The sequence below is a fragment of the Gymnodraco acuticeps genome, unplaced genomic scaffold (assembly GCF_902827175.1).
Source record: "Gymnodraco acuticeps unplaced genomic scaffold, fGymAcu1.1, whole genome shotgun sequence".
In the NCBI taxonomy this organism is placed as follows: Eukaryota; Metazoa; Chordata; class Actinopteri; order Perciformes; family Bathydraconidae; genus Gymnodraco; species Gymnodraco acuticeps.
This window is the reverse complement of record NW_022989890.1, coordinates 1,669,335-1,679,694: the sequence shown is the minus strand read 5'-3', so window position 1 is coordinate 1,679,694 and position 10,360 is coordinate 1,669,335. Positions and strand designations below refer to the sequence as shown.

General features: G+C 42.1%; 1 protein-coding gene across 1 annotated transcript; it reads left to right on the top strand.

The window, feature by feature from the left end:
* Nucleotides 1-406: 406 nt before the first annotated feature.
* dlat (dihydrolipoamide S-acetyltransferase (E2 component of pyruvate dehydrogenase complex)) lies at nucleotides 407-9,549 on the top strand. Its single transcript, XM_034201904.1, has 14 exons — nucleotides 407-649; nucleotides 1,777-1,878; nucleotides 1,965-2,089; nucleotides 4,149-4,290; nucleotides 5,134-5,260; nucleotides 5,474-5,655; nucleotides 5,790-5,928; nucleotides 6,043-6,110; nucleotides 6,525-6,644; nucleotides 6,922-7,029; nucleotides 7,119-7,237; nucleotides 8,045-8,207; nucleotides 8,290-8,426; nucleotides 8,517-9,549. The coding sequence occupies exons 1-14, from the start codon at nucleotides 407-409 to the stop codon at nucleotides 8,644-8,646; spliced, it is 1,905 nt and encodes a 634-aa protein (XP_034057795.1). The 3' UTR covers nucleotides 8,647-9,549.
* Nucleotides 9,550-10,360: the final 811 nt, after the last annotated feature.

The following is a 10,360-nucleotide window of genomic DNA, read 5'->3' as shown; positions in this document are numbered from 1 at the left end:
ATGTCAGGCTCCAAACCCATTGAATTATTTCACTGCCATCGTGTGGACATTGATATAATTGCAGCTACCTTGCGAATCCTTCTCTTAGTTTTTAATTTCAAGTTTTAGGCTTTTTGATTAAAAATGTTTTTCATTCAACTTTGATGTTGTGGTGGATTTAAAAAAAAATGAAATCTTATGTCTACATTTTAAACGGATATCGTTTACGACACTTATCTCCAAGCTACGGCAGGACAAGGAGTGGAGCCGTAAAGCGTTGTGTTTGGACTGGAGGAGGTCATTAGAAAGTGAGGAGTAGCTAAAAACCGGTCCGGTCCTCCAGTCAGAGCAACACTCCTCCATCTGATGTTGGTTTAAGAGAAATACATTATTCAACAGCTCTGTATAGTGTTTCAATCTCTGCGAAATGCTTCGTCTGATCTTGCGGCTCAGGCCGTCCTCCGGGCTCCGTTGTCCCCGTGCCCTCCCGGCCGGGCCTGCTGCGCTCAGCTCCCGCTCCGTGCCCGGGACCGGTGCCCTGAGGCGGCTGCACTGCGGGTCCCGGACCGTGTGCTGGAGCTCCGGCCTCAGCAACAGGGCGGCTCTGCTGCGGTGTCCCGGGCTGAGCTGTCAGAGTGTGCGGTTCTACTGCCTGCCGCCGCACCAGAAGGTAACGTTGACGACTGTCAGGTACTACAGCACCAACGGTTACAGCTAGCATGACCTCCCGAGCTAGCTTGAGATGACAGCGCTGTGGAGAGCTCACTCACTCTGTCACTGCTGTAAAGGTTACACCCAGCAGCTGCACGAGTTTTAAACTGCACTATCTGCAAAAACAGCGTTTCTTAGCTTTACCTAAACGCATTTAGCAGGCCAGTAGGTCGGTGACACCACTGGAGGTTGGAACATAGGCATCTGAGTCCTGACATGTTTTCATTAAATGACATTCAGACTTGAGTTACAAAGTGTCCCCATATGCTAAAATGGAGTTTAGATTATTATGAACAAACTGCTGATTGTTTTCCTCTCAGTTTGATTGATTCTGCTTGTTATTGTTTATATGCATCTGATCTAGTTTTGTAAAGCACTATGGGCTGTGTCTTTGCTTGGTGGTATAAGCATTTACAGTCATTGTTGTTGTTGTTTTTGTATTGTTGTTATTGTTATAAGTGCTTTATTGTGGGCCAGTGGAGATGTTAATGTTAATATTGCTGTGTGTGGCCACCATTGGGGGTCCCAGTCCATACACATTGGAAAAGATAGCCAACATAAATGTAAACAAACAAAAACATGCATGTATTCCAGACTCATCAGTTTTAGAAAATGTGACCTAATTACAGATTTGGCTTCAATTGTCATCCGGTTGCACACCAGCAAAAAAAAGAACAGAACATAAATTAAATTAAATGTATTTTTGATTACTCTGAGTCTTAAGTCATGATGTAGCTGCATTTCCATCAGTGGCTTGTCGTATGCTGACAAAGTACACACCTCAACACTTGTTTTCAGCAGGTGTTAAGTATGTAGTGTGGGCACTCTGGGAAAGTCAGTATTTTTTCATGAAAAATTCGAATGAACTTCCCACAGCTGGAAACAAATATCAATGTCATTCTCTTTAGGACCCCCCACTGCCACTTCTATCTGCTATCAGATCAGATCTCAGGTGACCTCTTTGAAAGGCAGCCGAATGTTACAACACCTAGGACCTGGCCGTCTGTGTTTTTGATGTCTCATGATTCCTTTATTCTTGATTTCTTATTGCTCAAATTCCTGATATTTTTATTGTTGGTTCCCTAGGTGGAGCTCCCTGCACTGTCCCCCACCATGCAGACAGGAACCATCGCTCGCTGGGAGAAGAAGGAAGGAGAAAAAATCGGCGAGGGCGAACTCATAGCTGAGGTATGGAGCTGTGTGTTTGTGATTATATTATTGAAAGAAATTAATATACCACTATACACTTTATCAAATGTGTCCTATCTTTGTAGGTGGAGACTGACAAGGCCACCGTAGGGTTTGAGATGATGGAGGAGTGCTACCTGGCAAAGATCCTGGTGCCCGAAGGGACCAGAGATGTCAGCATTGGAGCTGTAATCTGCATCACAGTCGACAGGTACGTTTATATCGTTGTAAAGTAAAGGCTGAAAATCAAGGTGACCTTAGTGTAAAAAAAGCTCTTATTCGAATTAGTCTGCAATTGTGCGGTCAATAATGTTTAGTTTATTTGTTTATAGTGTCGTGGACAGTCCCCATTGATCAACTGTCACAACAAACAGTAAATGGGGCAGCTTTAGCCAACATGGCTAATTTCCAGCTGTTATCCCTGGCCAGATGATAATAGACACTTTTTAAAATCACAATATATAATGTGAAACCATAGGATTCACAACTCTTTCTCAGTCGCTGGAAATCTTTTTTTTACTGTTTGTTGCTTTTACTTTAGACTCATAAGGCTGGACCAGTGCTGTGAAAATAATAATAATAATAATAATAAATGATATTTATATAGCGCCTTTCAAGGGACCCAAGGTCGCTGTACATGGTGGACAAACAAAACAAACGGACAATCAACGGGCGTGAAATAAATAAATAAAGGAAGCCGGGGGACCAGAAAAGGGCTCGGGCCCGAAGGCCAGGGTGAACAGGTGTGTTTTTAGTGATGATTTGAAGATGTCCAGGGAGGCAGCATTACGGATCTCGGCAGGAAGTGCATTCCAAAAAAAAAAATAGATCTGGCTCCACCTTTCCATTCTGCTTCAGAGGAAAACAAGCTCTGGCTTGTTAGTGTTTCTTTAAAGCAATCTCCACTGTCTTGGGCTGCAGCGATGATCAATCGGTAGCTCCAAAATAGGGATACATTCTAGTGATCATTTATATTGACCCGAAATGGTATAGCTGTATCATTGACCCTGGGCTTGATATATTCTATTAACTCTTGGTTTATTCACATTATAAACTGAAATGATATTGTTAGACACTGGAAGTTTTGACCAAGTTGTTGCTGCATTAAAAGGGTTACAGGAGGACCATTTCTTATTTGAATACTAATAGTCTGAAGGTATTTATCTATTTGTTACACGTTGTTTTACATCAGGGGTGGGGAACCTTTTTCCTCTCAAGGGCCATTTCAATTTTTTCAACATCCTCTGAGGGCCGTACACATTATTGACCGGTTGTGGCATGACCACCAAACAGAAAGATATGGACACAAGATGTGTGCAAATGTATTTAGTTTCCTATCCATGTGGACATGATTTAAGTGGGGGGGGGACCTAACCTCCTCTAGGGGGGTCCGGGGGCATGCTCCCCTGGGAAGATTTGTTTTTAAATATTGAAGTTGAAAGCATCAATCTGGTGCACTTTGAGAGCAACATGAAGAGATCTATGGATACATCTCTCAACACCCAGATGAAACAGAACTGGAAGCAGATTTTCTTTTTCTTTATGGACATTTTACAAATCACTCTCCTTTCAAACTGTATTCTTGTTTATTAATAACAACTTTCTTTTACTATCGTATAGTATTTTATACCTGTTTACTTTATTCTCTTATTTTTTTATAACTATAATGATCATATAAAGATGTGCCTTTACCTCACTGGTTGTAGAAAAAGCTTCTCATATGTGTTAGCATAGCTAGCTAACCAGATGCTAATAACAACAAAGTTATTGACTGTATGATCAGTATGACAGATGAGCAGATCGCCACTGGGCTTTCAACTAAAGACAGCCACGCAGAAACTGCAGCATGTGTACGGCTCCTTATGGATACTGCACTTTCTGAAGTGCCGGAGCGACGTTCTGGTGCTCTCCGTCAGAACTGCACCCCTGTCAGACGAGACATATACCACGTGGCTCGTGTTGTGTTCAAGGACCATGACCGTTGCCAGGAAAAACAGGCACTCGCTTGTTTAATTATTTTGCGATCTAGATTTTTTTTCTTTTTTGCGTGTGTTTATAAATTACCTCGAGGGCCAAACCAAATGGTCTCGCGGGCCGTATACGGCCCGGGGGCCGCAGGTTCCCCACCCCTGTTTTACATAGTTAGGAAAGCAATTTTTAGGTCAATAAAAAACAAAAAAAACCTAACAATGTATGGCCTTTAAGTTTAGATGTAGTAATGCTTTGGGTAAATATATGTCTAATGTTGGTGTGTATATTTCCCGCTGCAGCCCTGAACTCGTCGCAGCTTTTAAGGATGTTACCTTGGAGTCTCTTCAAGCAGCTGGAGCCAGCCCTTCACCGGTCGCCTCCTCCTCCTCTCCTCCTGCTGCTCCTGCCGCCCCGGGCAGCTCCTACCCCACACACATGAAGGTAGGTCTGCTCAACAGCTCAGTCAGGTGTGGAGGGTGTTTACAGTCACAGTGTGCTGTACGTTCATCAGGGTCATTCAGTGTGTCTGCTGCATGTTGGAGCAGCGCAGTAGGGTGGAGTTATTTGGGCTGAAATTGAATAACCACTATTTTTAGTGTCCTTAGATAAACAGGCTTTAAGCAAAACATAGACGGCCACCATTTTAACGTATTAAATTAGACGAAAAAGGATGCCATCAGAATAATATGAAATATGTTACAGTCAAATGCAAATGTACACATAGTAGCTTACCTTTGAAACCAGATGGACCTGCTTGCAGATTTTGTCAGTTTTAAGGAAAATAAAGAGACCACATGTTTTTCTTACTCAAGTAATGGTCTCGAGGTTTTTTCTTTTGATGCACAACATGACCTTCAAGCAGAGAATCCCAATACTTATATTATACTAAACTGTTTTATGCTGTTTTTTCTTGGTCAATGTGAGTAGCTATACAATGTGTGAGTCAGTGATGATAACAGCAGCAAGACATATTTACAATGAGAAAAAGTTAGAAATATTTACAGATATGTTGTGTTCAACCTTTTTTCCTGCTGCACTTGATGTGTCTACCCGTGGTCTCCCATGTTGTCATCATAGTGTCAAGGCTACCATTGTTTGTGAAAATAAAAACAACGTTGTGTCTCTTGAACACAATAGTATGTTTGGCTGAGAGTTACCAGGAACTTGAGAACAGCTTTAACTTATTTAGAGGCAGCTTTTAACAATTGACCAAATCCACACGTGACCTGGGGATGTTGCAGTTATATGTATTTCTCCTGTTGCTCACGCTCCTGTGTGTTACAGGTCACACTTCCTGCCCTCTCTCCCACCATGACGGTGGGAACAGTGCAGCGCTGGGAGAAGAAAGTGGGAGAGAAGCTGAGTGAAGGAGATCTGCTGGCTGAGATCGAGACTGACAAGGCCACCATCGGTAAAACCAAACTGTTATTTTTATTCTGCCATGCCATGTGTGATGTGGGTGTCCCATATCAGGAACTGTCATTGTTACACTATTATGTTATCCTGTAGTACAGCCTGACAGGCAGAGCTCAGCTTGCTCAACATGTCCCTGTCTGGTGTGTATGTGTGTGTGTGTGTGTGTGTGTGTGTGTGTGTGTGTGTGTGTGTGTGTGTGTGTGTGTAGGCTTCGAGGTGCAGGAGGAGGGATATTTGGCTAAAATCATGGTGCCAGAGGGAACCCGGGACGTTCCCCTGGGAGTGCCGCTCTGCATCATTGTGGAGAGAGAAAGTGATATCGCTGCCTTCAAGGATTATGTAGAGACCGGAGTGACAGATGTTGCCGCTCCACCTCCAGCTCCGGCACCGGTGAGACTCAGCTCTCACTTTCAAATATAAGCAAAACGTTTACACAACAACATCCTGAAATGTTCCTTTATTTAGATGAATAGAACTTGTACAGGTATGATTGTGATGTTTGAACGGTAATGTTTCTGTTCCAGGCTGCAGCTCCAGCAGCTCCCAGTCCTGCTCCAGTCGCCGCTGCCCCCCCCGCAGCCCCGAGGAAGGGTCGTGTGTTCGCCAGCCCGCTCGCCAAGAAGCTCGCCGCTGACAAAGGGATTGATCTGGCACAGGTCAGCGGTAAGTGAAAACATGCAGGTAGTTTCTCAGATCTGTATTGGTAGAGCGTTACGTATTGAAATACAAAGCTTGAGAGAGCAATGGTAAAATCTTGTATATACTGTTTCTGTTCAGGCTCCGGTCCTGACGGGCGCATCACCAGGAAAGATATCGACAGCTTTGTTCCACCAAAGGCAGCACCTGTGAGTAAAAGCAATGCACATTTAATCCTTTGTTATTATATGTAACTACTTCAATTTCCATAGTTGGATTTTTTAGGGATTTCAATTTAAGGATGTTAGCAACATTGTGCTGAATTTATTTGGTGTTAAGATTGTTTGAAATTAGGAATTCAACAATCGTGAGGAATTTATAAAAAGACATTTCCGCTTACTTCAGACGTATCAAAAGTTTTAATTTCATTTGGCATATGTATTTTTTTGTGTACAGATTGTTACATCATACTTAGCTTAGAAGTGTTCAAATTGCTGGCTAATTAATCATATTTATATATTTTTACTGTACTTTGAACCCTCTCAAAGTGTTGGTGCCGTATGTTTCTCAAGGTTTTGATGTAATTTAGTTTTAAATGCAAGTTAAATTCCCCCCGGTGGCAGGCTGTAGCTGCGGCCCCCGCTCCAGCTGCTGCTGCTCCTGCTGCTCCTGCTGCTCCTGCTGCGCCTCCTGCTGCTGCAGCTGGGACCTTCACAGACGTCCCCATCAGCAACATCCGCAAGGTGAGGGGCTCTTGGTGCTCCCCTGTGTTCCATGAGGACTTCCTCTTCTTCCCGAAGCCGTGTGAAGTCAACCAAAAGATTAATTTATCAACAGAAACAACAACGATTAATTCTATAAAATAAACTGCAGATTAACGGATATAATGTCAGTGAGCTAGTTACAGCTACAGACAGACACTTGTATGTTTATAAACACAGGTTCAACTGACTCACCTTATTCCTGTCCATGATGAGTTCAGGATCAAAGCTGAAGTTCATATGTCTGTCTCTCCTGCAGGTCATCGCTCAGAGGTTGATGCAGTCCAAACAAACCATCCCCCATTATTATCTGTCTGTAGACGTCAACATGGACCAAGTGATCGAGCTTCGGCAAGAACTCAATGCTGTGAGTTTGGATAGCTGTTTGACAAAAAGACTAAAATAAATATGACATGTTTCCTGTGTCGCTTAAACAACCTGGCCTTCTCTCTGCAGGAGGTGAAAGCGCAGAATATCAAGCTCAGTGTGAACGACTTCATCATCAAAGCCAGCGCTCTGGCCTGCCTCAAGGTTCCTGAGTGCAACTCCTCCTGGTTGGACACGGTCATCAGGCAGTGAGTAAACACAAACAACACAGGGAACAGACAATATGTTGTGTATGTATATGTCTCTTTGGCTTACAGCTAGAACATGGTCATAGTACACAAACTTGCCAACCATACTTGTTGCAATGTAACTTACTTTACAGATTACAGCTTTTCATACTCTTCCTGTTCAGTAAATGTGTCTGAGATATTGAAGGACTAATTGTATTTAGATGAAATTGTATTGAAAATCTACAAAAAGATAAAAACATGGCTCTTGGAGTATTTTGTGAAAAGTTGGGTTTTCACTTGTAGTGGAGTATTTTTCACAGTGTGTACTTCTACTAAAGTAAAGGATATGAATACCTTTTCTACCACTGACGTGTGATTCTAATGCTTTTGTGCTTTCATTTAAGTAACGTTTTGAAAAAGAGTAAAGGAATATTCTTACATTATACTCCTATTCCTACAGCTAAAGTCTTCAGATCTTGTCAACCTATCTTCTTCATATGTTCTCAGGAACATCAACATCTCAATTGTAATTCTTGCTCTAATATCCTTAAGCACTTATGGTTCAAGTGACTTTAAACTCGTTGTTGACATGGTTCACTAGGTCATATAAAGAAAGTGATAAACACACCACCAGTAAAAAGGAGACCATTAGCATTTTTTGATTATAATAAAACTCCTACCCTGTTATATATTAGTATCTTAAAGCGTAGTTGAACTATCGTACCAGCAGGGGGCGCTCAAAACTTTCCTTCAACTCCTCTCAGTTTAGACATAGACCACATTTCTCGGCTGTCAGCAGTATTGACTTATTTCAAATGTTTCCAGGAACCATGTGGTGGACGTGAGTGTAGCAGTGAGCACAGCCAACGGTCTCATCACGCCCATCGTGTTCAACGCTCACACCAAAGGGCTCGTTGGCATCAGCTCCGACGTGTCTGCGCTCGCTGCCAAAGCCAGGGATGGAAAACTGCAGCCACACGAGTTCCAGGTACAAAGATTAGACCCATTCTGTTAGCAGATCAGTTTTGGTGCAGATTTCAGTCTTCTTCATGTGTGTTTTGTTCCCCCAGGGAGGTACCTTCACGATCTCCAATTTAGGGATGTTTGGTGTCAAGAACTTCTCTGCCATCATCAACCCCCCTCAGTCCTGTATCCTGGCCGTCGGGGGCTCAGAGAAACGGCTGATGCCTGCTGATAATGAGAAAGGGTCAGTATCATGACTACCATACAACAAAAGCTTTTCACATACTGCATTTTTTTAGATTGAACCTGATGCAGCGTGCGTTTGTCTTCACAGGTTTGACGTGGCCAGCATGATGTCGGTAACGCTGAGCTGCGACCACCGGGTGGTGGACGGCGCCGTCGGAGCGCAGTGGCTCGCGGAGTTCCGCAAGTTCCTGGAGAAACCGGTCACCATGCTGTTGTGATTGGACTGTACTGCCGCTAAACTGCAACAACAGGCATAGCCTCTCACTAAAGTGATCTGATTGGTCTGAACCGGTCTGTTTCCTCCTGTGATTGGCCGGCCTGCCAACAGGTCACTCCCAGTTACCCTAAAGGGGAAGAAGCAGAACTCACTCCGTTTACCTGTCTGTCTCTCTGTCTGTCTTTCGGTCTTTTTCTCCCCTCGCTCTGTCTCACTCACATGTATTTATTGAGGCCCTGTCTCACGAGAGACCAGAATTAGGTATAATTGATCCTAGAATAGAGACTGGTCCAATGTCACTAAAACATTGTAAATGTTTTACAAAGGGAAGTGTTACAAGTCCAACCAGCGAGAATATTTATCCCCAAAAAATTACGATTGTGTGTGTTTGTGATTTGTGTGTGTGTGTGTGTGTGTGTTTCACGCTATTATTTTTATTTGGTTTGAATGTCATAAAGACAACAGGAAGTGCAGCAAGCTGTCGGTAACAGTCGTTTAAAAAAAAAAATGGGAATTTGGAAGATGGAGCTAAAAGGCGGTTAACTTTGAGACGCACTAAGTCCAGATCTACACACACACACACACACACACACAAATACCCACACGCACACAATTGAAACGTTTGGTGTGTTTTCTGTGGGTTGATGCTACAGTGTATATTCTTCACTGTGAAAAGAACACAGTGCTGTGTATATATAAACAAGCTCTAAGTGAATATCTGTACAGTCCTGAATGATGACCCTCTTCAAAGAAAACTTGACGGTTTTGCCAATTTGTATTCAGTGGGGATGTTTTATTTGTTAGTCTCAGAATAAAACACTTACCATTGATATATTCTGTATTTCACTGCTGGAACGCACAAAGCTGGTGCTGGATGTCATTTGAATAAATTCGGAGAAGTAAATCTTGTGATCTTCAGTTGTTTTTTATAAGACTCTATAAGAGCCCAAATGAATGCAGAAACAGTGTGAACAGTCACCAAACAAGATATTGGAATAAAATAAATACATACTTAAAATCCAAAACACACCTGACCTGCCACCCCTTTTTGATGGGGGCTGCAAATCAAATGGATTAGGGGTCCCACTTTTTCATTCCCTATATCGATACCTGGATTTTGGGTGTCGGGCAATACAGGGTATGATCCATTACCAAAAATAAAGAGCTGTGGTTCATCGCTATGTAAAAAGTAACTTTAGGTTTGACTTAAAAATTGCTTTAATTACTTTGTTAAACAAAACGTCTAAATAAATACATTGAGGTACATTTACTGAATTGCAATGAATGATTTAAATAAAAAAATCATACATTAGCAACTTTGTAAAAACAATCTTAAAACAGTATAAAGAGTGAATTCCAGAATATTATGTACATAGACTATTAACATAGAATATATTGGTCCATTTGTTGCAATACCCGTTCCTGCTGTTTTAGCGATCACTCTGCCATTTTAACATGCCAATTACTTTTATCAAAATAAATGTAAATGTACTGAATTGCAATGAATTATTAAAATAGAAAGAAACATACACTTGCAACTTAGTATAAAGAGTAAATTACAGAATATTACGTACTTAGAATAACAGTCATTTGAATATATCGTCCCGGTTGTCGCGATGTCCTTTCCTGCCGTTTGAGTCATCACCATTTTAACATGCCACAGATTATCATCATAATTGTATCAGAAAGGTAATGCCAGGCAAGCCGTTTATGTG

Excerpts from the sequence above, each read along its gene's own strand:
- dlat (XM_034201904.1), top strand. The coding sequence starts at position 407 with ATGCTTCGTCTGATCTTGCGGCTCAGGCCGTCCTCCGGGCTCCGTTGT. Across the intron at positions 2,090-4,148 it reads ATCTGCATCACAGTCGACAG|CCCTGAACTCGTCGCAGCTT; the intron begins GTACGTTTATAT and ends TTCCCGCTGCAG. Across the intron at positions 6,111-6,524 it reads TTCCACCAAAGGCAGCACCT|GCTGTAGCTGCGGCCCCCGC; the intron begins GTGAGTAAAAGC and ends CCCCGGTGGCAG.